At 30.3% G+C, this 15,335-nt stretch overlaps 2 protein-coding genes across 3 annotated transcripts in view; one reads left to right on the top strand and one right to left on the bottom strand.

Annotated features, from left to right (window-relative positions):
- Positions 1-376, bottom strand: part of traf3ip1 (TNF receptor-associated factor 3 interacting protein 1) — a 47,863-nt gene extending 47,487 nt beyond the window's left edge. Inside the window, exon 1 of the mRNA XM_073846243.1 lies at positions 132-376. Coding sequence (XP_073702344.1) covers positions 132-254 — 123 coding nt within the window. The 5' untranslated portion in view covers positions 255-376. The remainder of the gene's footprint in view (positions 1-131) is intronic.
- A 3,163-nt stretch (positions 377-3,539) lies between these two features.
- agr1 (anterior gradient 1) lies at positions 3,540-10,170 on the top strand. 2 transcript variants are annotated; one of them, XM_073846189.1, is made up of 8 exons: positions 3,540-3,615; positions 4,179-4,298; positions 4,608-4,671; positions 4,762-4,814; positions 7,476-7,552; positions 7,658-7,721; positions 9,690-9,773; positions 10,024-10,170. In XM_073846189.1, the coding sequence occupies exons 2-8, from the start codon at positions 4,202-4,204 to the stop codon at positions 10,089-10,091; spliced, it is 507 nt and encodes a 168-aa protein (XP_073702290.1). In that variant the 5' UTR covers positions 3,540-3,615; positions 4,179-4,201; the 3' UTR covers positions 10,092-10,170. The 2 variants fall into 2 exon arrangements, with proteins under 2 accessions (XP_073702290.1, XP_073702288.1); XM_073846187.1 differs by lacking the exon at positions 3,540-3,615 and adding an exon at positions 4,046-4,088.
- The last annotated feature ends 5,165 nt before the right edge of the window (positions 10,171-15,335 follow it).

Here is a 15,335-nt window from a genome sequence, read left to right as displayed (position 1 = left end):
GCAGGCTACATTAGCCGGCTAACGTTTTGAGATCTATAAACTGGATTTGAAGCGTATAAATGTTAATATGTAAACGGTGAGCGAAATAAAACAGCACTTATGTCATAATAGTACTGTGTTTGATAACTCACCTCACTGAAGATATCGTGCAGGTATCGAAACGGCGGTTTGCTGAGCAGTTTTTCTGTCAGTGGAGGCTTTTTGATCACTTTTCCCAGGGTCTCCTGGGTCTTTTTGGCTACAGATTCGTTCATGGCAACAAACTAACACGGTATTTGGTGTAAAAGATGTTTCTTTAATAATTAAACGCCGTTACTGGTCTGCTAGCAGCAGATTTCCGCTCGCTAAACTCTGCTGTTGCCCTGGCGATAGCTTTCTGTCCCACAATCCTCCGCTCGCTGTGTGGGTTCTGCGCTTGCGCGGAACCTAGGCGGTCGACAAGGGCTACAGGTGTCCATGACAACAACAAACAACAGTAGAACACTGTAGCAGTACAAATTTATGTCAGGTCTTTCTTCGTGGTCTTGTTTCAGACCAACTGGAACAAATAGCATTTTAGAAACAAATACATGATAACTAAAAAAAAAAAAAAAAAAAAAAAAAACATACAGATTAGATTACAGAATCCAGATTAGATTAATATATTGATAACCTTTTTAATGCATTAGTTAAGAAAATAATACATTTTTAAAAGATTATAATTTTAATAGTAAATGTAGCTACTCAAAAACGAACCAAAACAAAAATAAATTAAAATGCAATTAAATTATATGATAATACAATTTAATAATTTATAACGAATAATAATAAAACATTTAAAATAAAAACAATACTTTTAAAATAATAATATTAAAATAAAAACAAAATAAAAAAATAACACTTTTTACTGTATAAGATTTAAAAATCAAATAATAATAATAAATAATGTGTTTAAATTGTACAAATAAATAAATAATTCAAAATAAGAGAAAGAAAAAAGGAAGAAAGAAAGAAATTATAATTATATAGGCCTAACTAAAATAAAAATATAGCTATACAAATTACATTACATAATTAAAAAATGAAAACAATAATTTTCAAATAAAACTACAATTTTAAAATACAACTAATAATAGTAAAATAAAAATAAAATGTAAAAAAGAAACACTTTTTAGAGAAAAATGTATAAAAATGTAAAAATAAATATATAATAAGAAAGAAAAAAGAAAGAAATTATAATTATATAACTAAAATATAAAATATAGAGCTACAAATTACATTACATAATTAAAAAAATAATGTAAAATAGTTTAAAAAGTTAAAAATAAATAAATAATTTAAAATAAGAAAGAAAGAAATATAATTGTATAACTAAAATAGAAAAAAATATAGACCTACAATTTACATTACATAATTAAAAAAATAAAAAAATCTAAGAACAATAATATTAAAATAGCATGTAAAAATAATAAAAATAACGTGTAAAATGAACACTGTATGACATTTTATAAAAAGGTAAAAATAAATAAATAATTAAAAATAAGAAAGAAAGAAAGAAAATAATAAAAAAATGTAAGATTAAAATAAAAAATAAACACTTTTTAGAGTGCATAAAAATGTAAAAATAAATAATTAAAAATATTATTTAAAATTATCATTATATAATTAAAATAAAATATTCTTTTCATTCTTTTCAAACTACATCACAGAAAACATATTATTATTATTACTATTCCAGGAATGAGCTTTGAAATCACATATGGGTTATACAACCTGTATCTATATAATATTATCGTTGTGACGTATTATCAAGTACGGTGACCCATACTCGAAATTGTCCCTCTGCATTTAACCCATCCAAGTGCACACACACAGCAGTGAGAAGTGAACAAACACACACACACTGTGAACACACACACACACACCGGAGAAGTGGGCAGCCATTGCTCCAGTCCCCGGGAGCAACTTGGGGTTCAGTGCCTTCAGTCATGGTATTGAAGGTGGAAAGAGCGCTGTTCATTCCTGCCGGTTACAAGCCCAACTCTCTCACCATTAGGCCACGGCTGCCCCGTTATTGCTATAATAGCATTTTTACCTGCACAAACTGACTAGATAGAAACAAATACATGATAAAAAAAAAAAAAAAAAACATACAGATTAGATTACAGAATCCAGATTTATATTATTTTCGACTAATATATTGATAACTAATATATTGATTTTTAATGCATTAGTTAAAAAATATAATTTAAAAGGATTATAGTTTTAATAGTTAACATTAAAATGTATTAAAAAACGATCCAAAACAAAAATAAATGAAAATGCAATTAAATTATATAATAATAGAATTTAATCATTTATAATAAAGAATTTATAATTTAAGAATTAAAATAATAATATTAAAATTAAAATAACAAATGAACACTTTTTAGAGAATGTAGTTTAAAAATGTAAAATAAATAAATAATTAAAAATAAGAAAGAACATACATTACAGAAAACAGATAAAATAATAAATATATTAATACATGAGTTAAAAATAACAATATGAAGGGATTAACAATTTAATAGTAAATGTACTTAAAAAAAACAGCCAACACAAAATAAATTAAATGACAATAAAATACCTCAAATAAATACATTAAAATATAATAAGAAGAAAGAAAGAAAGAAAGAAAGAAAGATAGAAATGATAATTGTATAACTAAATAAAAGAACTGATAAACAAATCACATTACAGAATACAGATTATATTATTTTAAATTAATTATTTATTAATATATTAGTTAAGACTAACATGAAGGGATTACCATTTTAATAGACAATGTACTTAAAAAACAAAGCAAAATAAATTAAATGACAATAAAATACCTCAAATAAATATAATAATAATAATAATAATAATAATAATAATAATAATAATAATAATAATAATAATAATAATAATAATAATAATAATAATAATAAACAAACACTTTTCTGACTTGGCATTTTAATTTGCTCACAATAGGGCAGGAGTTTTCAAACTGGTGGCCTAAAGGGAGTTCTAGGGGGTCCGTAGAAAAGTTTAGAGAAAAACTGTGTAAAAATTGCTAAATAAATTAAAAATGTTTCAAACATATACCTACCATATACCTTCTTGTATTCTTTTCCTTTCTTCAGAGAGATTAAAATTGTTTATGTACACTCTCAGTCTGATAGCACTAGGCCTCTATTATTAATATCAAATCACAAAAATACAGATACAGGTTAATGATTAGGTATACAGGACTCCACCTAAAACAGGTTGCTGAGCTTGTTGCATAACCATGTGCATATGTGATTTCAAAGCTCATTCCTGGTATAGTAAAAGAGCATGTGGCAAACATTATTTTCTACAATGAAATGACTTAAGAAAGCACAGAGATCTTCAGTTAAAAAAATAAATCTGTTTACATACTACACACTCTACAAAAATGTCCACTGAGGTGCTGTGATTGGCTAAACAAACCTGAGAGGAATTCTGTATTTCCTGCATGCAAAACCTGTTTGGGAGGTTACATATAGCGTGACTATAAAAATGCCTAACACAAAACGTAGTAGCTACTGTCAGCTTAGAGAGAGGGACAATAAATCTGGTTCACCTGTTTCACTCCTGGTAGGTTCACCTTTACTTGCTATTTTGAAACCATTTAAGATTTGATCTGAATCTGAATTAATTATCCACATATAAATACCGGTTTGTTTGTTGGAGCACTTGAGAACTATTTTAATTTCACATCACTCTCATTTGACATGCTTAAGTTTCTCTTTTTCATTTGAAATTTGCCAGCATGAAAGTATGTTGTTTTAGACACTGCTAAACTGTAGTTATTATAAGAATAGCAAGGGAAAGCTTTACTTTCAATTTGTAATTGCATTTTATATATGACAAGGTATGTGTACATTATTTGTAAGTGAAATTACTGATCATACTTTTCATTAAAATCATCAAGTTAAATTATAAAACTGATTATAGATGCTGTTGTAATAGTCAAATGAACATTTGTTACACGTTGCTTTTAGAACAAGGTTTCACAAGCACGTTTGTCCAGTTTGACAGCTCTCGTCATCTTTTTAAGAGTATGTCAAGTAGGTGGACCCAACCTTAAAAACAGTCAACTAAAACAATGCATTAGTCACGTTTGACTTTCTTTTTTATCTTCTATCTTTTTTTCTCAGGTCACATCGCACATACTATAATCATGCAACACGGGATAGTCTGTGTATTACTTTTATTCCTTGTGTTCTGTGATGTCTCTACGCAAAGGAAAAAGAAGACAGTCCAAACTCTCTCAAGAGGTATGAATGAATTTCATATAAGCTCATTTTGATCTATACTACACTAATAAAAATAAAGGTGCTTCACAATGCAAATAAAAGAACCTTTTTTGTCTAAATGGTTCCATAAAGAACCTTTAACTTCTGAGGAACCTTGTTTCACAAAAGGTTCTTTGTGGTGAAAGAAAGGTAAACCTTTGATTGAATGGTTCTTTGTGGAACCAAAAATGATTCTTCTATGGCATCGCTGTGAAGAACCTTTTAAGCACCTTTATTTTTAAGAGTGTATCAAATTGATCATAGAAATTTATTAAATGTGTTTTTTTTCAGGTTGGGGCGATGACATTACCTGGGTTCAGACGTATGAAGAAGGACTGTCTAAAGCGGTCGATAGGTACCGTGAATTATGCAATGAATCACAATAAACAGCTCTCTCACTTGTATGTTAAATATAATGAGATTTTAAATGTCTGTTTTATCACAGTAACAAGCCTCTGATGATCATTCATCATATCGAGGATTGTCCGCACAGTAAAGGTTTGCATCTTTTGCATTCTGCATCAAACAGTTTATATAATCTGTAATTAAATACAAATACAAAATAACGAACTGACGTTGAGTTGCTTCATTAAAAAGCTTATTCTGTATTAAAACCTTGCTATATTATGTGGAGTAGCGTTTAATGTGAGATAGATCGACTGAGCAAATGTGATTACCTGAATCTGATGCAGCATTTATTCTTCAGCTCAATCTCATATTCACAATAAAACATTAGTCTGAATGTCCGCTTAGGAAAGCGTTATCTTTGTCGTAATGTTAATATCTTTTCATCTGTTAAGAGTGATTTCTGATAACAGCGCTGCTCAGTGCATTTGTTAGCTGCATCAAGCTGTTGTTAAAAGTAAAAATAATTTCTGTTTATTAGCATTTATTTTTCCAATATAAAAGTCTTTATTGCTGACTTAGCCAAAACTATTGGCCGAGTGACGTAGTTAATCAAAGTGTGCCGATATACAGCCATATCTCATATCTACGAGTGTGATACTGCATTTATACAACAGTTAGACAGAACTACTTTCTTCCGCCATGGATTCAAATCTCAGTTTTACAGTTTAACAGCTGAGCCCAAGCCTATGTAACTAATTCGAAAACATCACTTTAGAACTAGTAACGAAGGAACGTTGAGTTGCTTCATTAAAAAGCATGTTGTATTACTGTATTAAAAAGCTTGCTATATTATGTGGAGTAGAGTTTAAGTTGAATCTGACACAGCATTTATTCTTCAGCTCAATCTCATATTCACAATAAAACATTAGTCTGAATGTCCGCTTAGGAAAGCGTTATCTTTGTCATAATGTTAATATCTTTTCATCTGTTAAGAGCGATTTCCGATGACAGCACTGCTCAGTGCATTTGTTAGCTGCATCAAGCTGTCGTTAAAAGTAAAAATAACTTCTGTTTATTAGCGTTTATTTTTCCTATTTAAAAGTCTTGATTGCTGACTCAGCCAAAACTATTTGCTTTGGAACAAATAGATTAATGAGACCATGACTGCCCGTTAGATTTACCCAAAACAGATTATATCATGTTTAACCACTATAGAGACCTCAGAGCCAGTGGTAAATAAAGATCTGATGGGTTCATGAGCGCTGAATGGCTGCTGAGGCCCTGGAGCTCACTTGTCCAAAAACGGTGATACAAATTTTTAAATAGACATTATATTTATTAACAAACTGCAAATTTGAACTATAAAATATACAGTGCATTTTTACCTGATAACCTCTTAAAACTACATTCTGTGACACAAAAACAGTAATATTTATGTAGCGGATTTGGGCGTCCGCTGTGAGAAGTACCACAAGCAGACTAATACAATTACAAACAGTGAAACGGCTGTGTGTAGTTCGGTTGGATTCTAATATCACACTCTTATTAGCCAATCAGATTCGAGGCCCAGAAAGAACTGTCGTATGAATAAATACACAACAGTTCTTTCCGGTCCTCCAATCTGATTGGCTGAGAGGAGTGCTATATTTTGATGATATTGGAACTACAACCATTTCACTGTTTGTATCACTCCGCTTGCAGTATTTCTCACAGCGAGTGTAATGGTGGCCGTCCAAATCCACTATAATAGTATAAATTATATAAGAATGTACTTGTTTGACTTCAGATATGTAGAGCAAATAGTTTTAACTGAGAGAAAAATCTGATCATGTTATATTTTTTGTAAATTTAATGCTGTATATCAGAGCACTGCCTTTGTACTTTTAACTGAACTGCCTAACACTTTTTATGATGGCTGTTTATTAAATATTATTATTCAAATTTAATAATAGTATTTTAGTATTGGGAAATGCTGTGTGTGTTCGTGATGGTGATTTTGTTACATTATTCCGGCATAATATGGCGACAGAGACTGTTTTAATGAGTGAGTCAGCCGTGAATACTGAAGCGGTCGTAGACAAGGAAGTTATTTTTACTTTAAACAACACCTTGTAAGATGCAACTAACAAATGCACAGGGTGTTAACATTAGGACAAAGATAACACTTTCCTCAGCGGACATTCAAACTAAAGTTTAATTGTGAATATGAGATTGAGCTGAAGAATGAATGCTGTATCACATGCAGGTAATCACACTCGCCCAGTCCATCTCTCTCTCATAATACTCTACATAACACAATGAGCTTTTATTGCAGTAATATAAGTTTTCAACTCAACAATCATTAGCTGCTAGTTCTAAAGTGACGTTTTGGAATTAGTAACGGAGGCTTGGTTTCAGCCGTTAGACTGGCAACTGAGATTTGAATCCATGGTGGAAGGAAGTAGTTCTGCACAAAAGAAGGTTTCTTATGTATTTACACACTCATGCCATCAAATTGTTGTATAAAGGCAATATTACATGAATAGCAGTGCGATATGTCTGTATATCAGCACACTGTGATTACCTGCAGCACTAGTCCTGCAGCCTCGTCTGATATTGCTCATATATATTTCATTTAAAATTCATCAATTTATTAATTATTTATTTATTTTTACATTTCTTTTTACATGTTTTTGAACCCTAGTTTGAAAACCCCTCATTTAAATCACAATCTGAAAGCAACAAGTGTTTCACCTGAATTGCATTTGGTACAAAATGCTATTGCATGTCAATGTATTAATCTCTTTCTGCACTCCATTTGCTTCTTTTTAGCTCTGAAAAAGGCTTTTTCTGAACATCAATCTATTCAAAGGATGGCCAAAGCAGATTTCGTCATGCTCAATTTAGTGGTAAAGTACAAATATTGTCAAATACTCAACAAACATTGGAAGGAGTAATAAATGCATCTGAAACTGCAAGAATAAGCTACTGATCCCAATGACTGTGATTTTCAGCATGAGACCACTGATGCCAACTTGGCTCCTGATGGTTTCTATGTGCCCAGGATCTTGTTTGTTGGTGAGTTTTCACATAATATTTCCTATAAAACGGTTCAATGTAATGACTTACACAGTTGAGATCATCTGATAATCATTATTCTGTAATTAATTTAATTGCAAAAGTGATAAATATGTTTGTGTCATAGATCAGTGCACAGTCACTGGTGGAGCAAAAACAACATACACTGGTGGTCAAAAGTCTGAAATAATTCAAATTTGTATTGTTTGTTGAAGAAAGGGTAACACTTTACAAGAAGGCGTCAAGACTAATTTGTTAACATTATTAACAAAGTTATGTAATGTATTATTTAACATAAATGAAAAATGAATCCTTTTATGTTAGTTAATAAAAATACAGTTGTTTATTGTTAGTTCACAGTGCATTAACTAATGTTAACAAACAACTTTTGAGTTTAATAATGCATTAGTAAATGCTAAAATTAACTAAGATTAATAAATGCTGTAGAAGTATTGTTCATTCTTAGTTCATGTTAACTAATGTAGTTAATTAATGTTAACTAATGATCCTTATTGTTGTAAAGTGTTACCGAAGCTGCATTTATTTGATCAAAAATATAGCAAACGGTAATATTGCAAAAGATTATTACAATTTAAAATCTTTCCTTTTTAATAAATTATTTTAAAGTGTAATTTATTCCTAGGATGGCAACACTGAATTTTCATCAATCATTACTCCAGTCTTCAGTCTCAAATGAAAGAAATTTATATTTTTATTCAACAAGGACACATTAAATTGATCCAAAGAGGGAACTCATGAATTATTATAATTGCATTAGCCAACATTAATTGACAATGAACAATACACTGTTACAGTATATTTATTCATCTTTGTTAACATTAGTTAATAAAATACAACTGTTCATTGTTAGTCTATGTTAGTTCAGGTCCATTAAATAACAGGGTAACACTTTATAATAAGGATAATTGGTTAACTTTAGTTACCTACATTAGTTATGAACTAATGTAGTTAACTAAAATGTAGGAATCAACAATAATAATAAATGCTATATGAGTATTTTAATTGTTAATGGTATTTTAATGTTAACTAATGAACCTTATTGTAAAGTGTTACTAATTTTTATTTATGATAAAAGTTGAAAAAAAAAATGCATCATTGTTTGAACAAAAATATTAAGCACCACAACTGTTTTCAACATTAATAATAATTCAACATTGATTAGAATGATTTCTGAAGGATCATGTAACACTGAAGACTGGAGAATTGATGCTGAAAATTCAGCTTTGCATCACAGGAATAAATTATTATTGAAAATATATTCAGAATATAAAATGGTTCTTTTTAATTGCAATAATATTTCACAATTTTACTGTTTTTACTGTATTTTTTATCAAATAAATGCAGCCTTGGTGAGCATAAGTGACTTTTTTCAAAAACAATAAATCTTAATTATGCCAAACTTTGACCTTGACTGTAACTAGTATTATATTATATTATATTATTTCTAAATGTTTACATTTTAAAGTGTTTATGTATCATATGTGACCCTGGAGCACAAAACCAGTTCTAAGTAGCATGGGTATATTTGTAACAATAGCCAAAAATACATTGTATGGTTCAAAACGATCAATTTTTCTTTTATGCCAAAAAATCATTAGGATATTAAATAAAGGTATTTTGTAAATGTCCTACCGAAAATATGTCAAAAATATAAATTTTAATACGTTTGCCAAGAACTTCATTTGGACAAATTTAAAGGTGATTTTCTCAATATTTTGATTTTTTTTGCACCCTCAGATTTTCAAATAGTTATATCTCAGTCAAATAATGTCCTATCCTAACAAACCATACACCAATAGAAACCTTATTTATTCAGCTTTCAATGAAAAAAATGACCCTTATGACTGGTTTTGTGGTCTAGGGTTTATGCAAAATATTTAAATTATTTTTGGCTTTGATTTTGGCCTGCCTATGTTTTCATGAGATTCACTTTTCTCCATCTTCCAGATCCTACACTGACTGTGCGAGCTGACATTGTCGGAAAATACGCCAACCGAATGTACACGTACGAGCCGAACGACATGGACTTCTGTGAGTGTCTTTCTGCTGTCTAATGAGCTCCACTGAGAGACTCCAGCTCTATGCTGTCAATTGCTTTCCGACTCCCAACAGCAGACACCGAGCCGTTCATTTGTTTATTCACACTCATCCGTAACACATTCTTTCCTACTCCATGTGCATGTGAATGTGCTAATGTTGAAAATTAATATTTGATTTACTAAAGTCATTAGTTAATCGTGCATTAATCATATCCCTTGTCTGTATCTTTGTTTGCGCGCAGTGGCAGAGAACATGATGAAAGCCAAGATCCTGCTCAAGGAAGAACACGAGGATCATAGTGATCTGTGATAAATAGACTTGAACACAATATACAGATTTCTTTGTGCAACTAGCAATATTCAACATTGAATAAAGTCTGTTAGTTGTAGTAATGTTTCTGTGTGCATTCCTTTAACAACAGAAAAAATGCAAAGGTAAGAAGGAGGAGGGAAACTATGCAAAACACTCTGGGTTTATTTTGCCTCCGGCTTCATTTGACCTTTAGGCAGAGCAAAGTGAGCTACTTGACTAAGAGCAACAGGAGTAAACAGTTGAAGGTTGAAGGATGCAAAATAAAAATCTATGTGAAAGTCGCAATGAGGAAGAATGCAATCATCGTCTATTATGCAGTGACACAGAGTAAACACTAGATGGCAGAACACACTATGTATAGAAGCCTGTGTCATAAGCATTCATTTAATGCTCTAAATCAGGGGTCTTCAACTAAAACGGCTCGAGGTCCAGTAATGAACCCTGCTCACCAGCCGAGGTCCGGACAATTGTATATAAAAAACTATTTATGTTTTTTGCGAGACCAGAGTTTCTGCAGTATATTTTAGCTTAAATTCTAGACATTTAAATACCTTTTTAAAGACCTGAACAAAAAAAAAAAAAAAATAAATAAATAAATAAAATGACTGTAAAAAGCATGATTTACAATTCAGATGCAGGTTTCACAAAACAAAAAAGATTTCTTAAATTATAAACTTCATATTCCAGGCTTCAAGAGTCAAAAGTATCAATTCGTATATTATTTTAAACAATTATTGTCAATCAAGTATTATATTAATTAACATGTACATATTTTACTGCCTTAATTGTTTAAATTTGTATAACACATGATCTTGTCGATCCATCAGTTCACATTTACAACTCTACGTGTTTGCTGCCTAAAACTAGGACTGATTTTCACATTGGTCTTTTTGTCAACAGAAGATTGATACGAGCTGATTAAAAATGGCAGATCATTCTCTTCCAGCAGGAGGCGCTATAAGAATGGTACGGTGCCCGCCAGGGGACACCTTCGGTTCACTTATGTTTGTCGTGGCCACGAGATATCAATTCGTGGGAACGTAATATTATGTCGTGGCCACGAGATATTAATTCGTGGGAACCTCATATTAACTCGTGGGAACGTCATATTATGTCGTGGCCACGAGATCATTTTGTCGAGGTAACGACATCCTTATGTCGTGGCCACAAGATGCGATGATGAGGGAACGAGATCCATTTCTCGTGGCCACGACTTCTTATGTTGAGGAAACAACATGCATTTCTCGAGGCCACGAGTTTAACACATAAACAAACCTGCGTGACCATAGTAACCCAGGATTATCAGAGTTTATTCATATTTTATTTTTAATTAAGAAATTATTATATTAATTGTTACAGAAATTAATACAATATTAAATTATTATATTAACAATGGGCGAAGCTGTATATGCCAGTGCTGTCTGTGTGCGATGTAGACTATATAGACCTATTTTAAAAAGTTTATCATGAATAAATATTACATAAAGTACATCAAATAAAATAGTCCTACAGGAAACATTTTATCCCACAGTCTTGTCCATTAACTGATCCTCCTCTTTCCGTAATATTTTTATTATTCGTTTATATTCGTTATTTTCCCCTTCATTTCGATCTCCTTAACGTTATGAATGTAGGTTCTATGACTGGGATTTTTACAGTTCAAAGGCTGAATTTAACATTATATACTGTATTTTATTTAGTCTAATTAATAGACAAATATAGTGTTTCAGTGAAGAGTGAATTATTCACGTAGTTTCATTTGGAAATCATATATCGTCACACCATAAAATAGGCCTACATGACATTCCTTCTATTAACTGATCGTCTTTTTTCCGTATTTGTATTATTATTATCGTCATCATTATTATAATTATTATTAATTATTATAATTAGCCTATTATTGTAGGCCTATATATTTTTTTATTTTCGTTTATATTCGTTTTCCCCCTTCATTTTCATCTCTTTACTTAACGTATATGGAAATGATACTGTAAATGCTTGACATGCTATGACTGATTTTGACTGGAATGTGTCACGTGGGAAAGGGGAGGTCTGGGTCCAGATGCAGGTAAGTAAAGATTTTAATGAAAATAACAAAACAAACAAAGCAAAGGCCAACACGGCACAAAACTAATAGACTTTAAACACAAAAACTGAACAAAACAAGAAACACGATCAAGAGCACGGGTCAGGATAATCAAGAACACAGAGACAGACATCCAGAGACATAAGACAATGCAGCCAGAATGAGTAGTGGGAAATGAGAGTTCTTATAGACCAGATAATTGTGAGCAGGTGTGAGTGTAATCAGTGCTAATGACAAGACAGGAGTGTACAATTAGGTTAAGTGCAGTGGAGGGAAGGGAAAACAGCGACCTCAGGAGGCTGAGGGAAACCCCACAGCCCAGATCATGACAGAATGTAGTTTAAAGGTTGGATTAAACATATTTTTATTTTGTTTCATCTAATAGACTAGACTATATAATACTGTTCACTGACGAATGAATCATTCACGTAGTGAAACGAATATAAATGAAAATAAAAATATATACAATAATAATAATAATAATAATAATAATAATGACGATAATAATAATAATACTAATACGGAAAAAAAACGATCAGTTAATAGAAGGAATGTCATGTAGGCCTATTTTATGGTGTGACGATAAATGATTTCCAAATGAAACTATGTGAATAATTCACTCTCACTGAAACACTATATTTGTCTATTAATTAGACTAAATAAAATACAATATATGTTCAATTCAGCCTTTGAACTGCATTCCAGTAAAAAATCCCAGGTATAGAACCTACATTCAGAACGTTGTTAAGAGATCGAAATGAATGGGAAAATAACGAATATAAACTAATAATAGCCTACAAATATTACAGAAAGAGGAGATAATGGATAAGACTGGGATGCATAAAATGTCTACATGGCGCACAGACAGCATCAGTATTTGCATATACAGCTTCGCCCATTGTTAATATAATAATTTAATATTGTAACAATTTCTGTAACAATTAATATAATAATTTCTTAATTAAAAATAAAATATGAATAAACCTATCTCTGATAGGCTAATCCTGGGTTACTATGGTCACGCAGGTTTGTTTAAGTATTAAACTCGTGGCCTCGAGAAATGCATGTTGTTTCCTCAACATAAGAAGTCGTGGCCACGAGAAATGGATCTTGTTCCCTCATCATCGCATCTTGTGGCCACGACATAAGGATGTCGTTACCTCGACAAAATGATCTCGTGGCCACGACATAATATGACGTTCCCACGAGTTAATATGACGTTCCCACGAATTAATATCTCGTGGCCACGACATAATATCACGTTCCCACGAATTAATATCTCGTGGCCACGACAAACATAAGTGAACCGAAGGTGTCCCCTGGCGGGCACCGTAGAATGGTACACAAAGCAGCGCCGCAGCTGACTTTGAAACGTGCAGTGCTCATATTTATTCAATGGATAGCCTTATAAAGTTTCATCGCAATTCTTGCCTTTTAGTCCCCACATTTAAGACAACCTGAAATCATAATTAAGACTTTCTTAACCCCTAATAATACTGCAGTCATCAATGAAAATTAATTATTTTAAACACAGACTTTTAAAAACAACCCTTAGCCTACACAAAATACGTTCTTTTTATTTTTTCCCCACTGTGTTCGGCGCACAAGAGAAATATTAGGGAAGTAAATTAATATCAGCATATTAAGTATATTCGTCTATCATTGTCTCATTGAAAGAATGTGCACGTCAGTTACTGAAAGCACTGTTTTTACTTTCACTTTAACATATTGCGTAGCTGAATAACAGTGAAAGCTACATCTGTCTGTATGCAGTGTGCCGATCTCTGCTCTCATGACTGCACGGAAGATTGCACCCAAACGCTGACCCTGGTGTGCTTGATATAAATTTATTTATTAGAAATTAGCGTTTGGCATTTTTTTATTTAAATATGTCAAAAGCTTTCACGGTCCGCATGGACGCATATAAAATAAAATAAAATAAAATAAATAATAAAATAAAATAAAATAAAATAAAATAAAATAAAATAAAATAAAATAAAATAAAATAAAATAAAATAAAATAAAATAAAATAAAATAAAATAAAATAAAATAAAATAAAATAAAATAAAATAAAATAAAATAAAATAAAATAAAAATAAAATTATAAATAAAAATCAACTAAAAATAAAATAAATAGTAAATAAACCTGTAAAATGAATTTATAATAAATGATTACAAAAATTCAAACTGTGGCTGCCTTATTTCTAAAAATAAATAAATAAATAAATAAAATAAAATAAAATGTGAGTTTTTATGAGTGAATAAACCCATAACTTGAATTACTTTTAATTATTATTAAATGATTATGAACATTCAAATCGCAGCTGCCTTATTTCTGGAAAAATAAAATAAAATAAAACTAAAAATAACATGAAATAAAATAAAATAAAATAAAAAAGTGTGAGTTTTATAAGTGAACAAACTTATATGTAGAATTATTACAAATGATTATGAACATTTGAGTCACAGCTGCCTTAATTTTGGATAAAAATAAAATAATATAAAATAATATAAAATAAAATAAAATAAAACAACCCATAACTTGAATTATTACAAATGATTACGAAAACATTTGAGTTGCAGCTGCCTTATTTTTGAAATAAAAAAAAATAAAAAAATAAAAAAATAAAATAAAATAAAATAAGGATAGTTTTTTGTGACCGTATGAACCCATAACTTGAATTATTATAAATGAAATTTGAATTGCATCTGCCTTATTTCTGGAACAATAAATCAAATAAAACAAAATAATAAAATAAAATAAAAAACTGTGAGTTTTATAAATAAACAAAATCATAACATGAAATTGCAGCTGCCTTTTTTTGGATCAAATAATAATAATAATAAAAATCAAATGAAATAAATAATATTAAAATAAATAGTGAGTTTTTATGAGTGAATGAACCCATAAATTATTATAAATGACTAAGAAAATTTGAATTGCATCTGCCTTATTTCTGGAACAATAAAAATAATAATAATAATAATAATAATAATAAAATAAATAAACTGAGTTTTTATGAGTGAACAAACTCATAACATGAATTATTATAAATGATTATAAACATTGAAATTGCATCTGCCTTATTTCTGGAAAAAAATAAAAAAATAAAATCAAACAATAAAATAAAATAAAAAAAAACTGTGAGTTTTA

Source organism: Garra rufa, chromosome 8 (assembly GCF_049309525.1).
Source record: "Garra rufa chromosome 8, GarRuf1.0, whole genome shotgun sequence".
NCBI lineage: Eukaryota > Metazoa > Chordata > Actinopteri > Cypriniformes > Cyprinidae > Garra > Garra rufa.
This window is presented reverse-complemented; position numbering and strand designations above follow the sequence as displayed.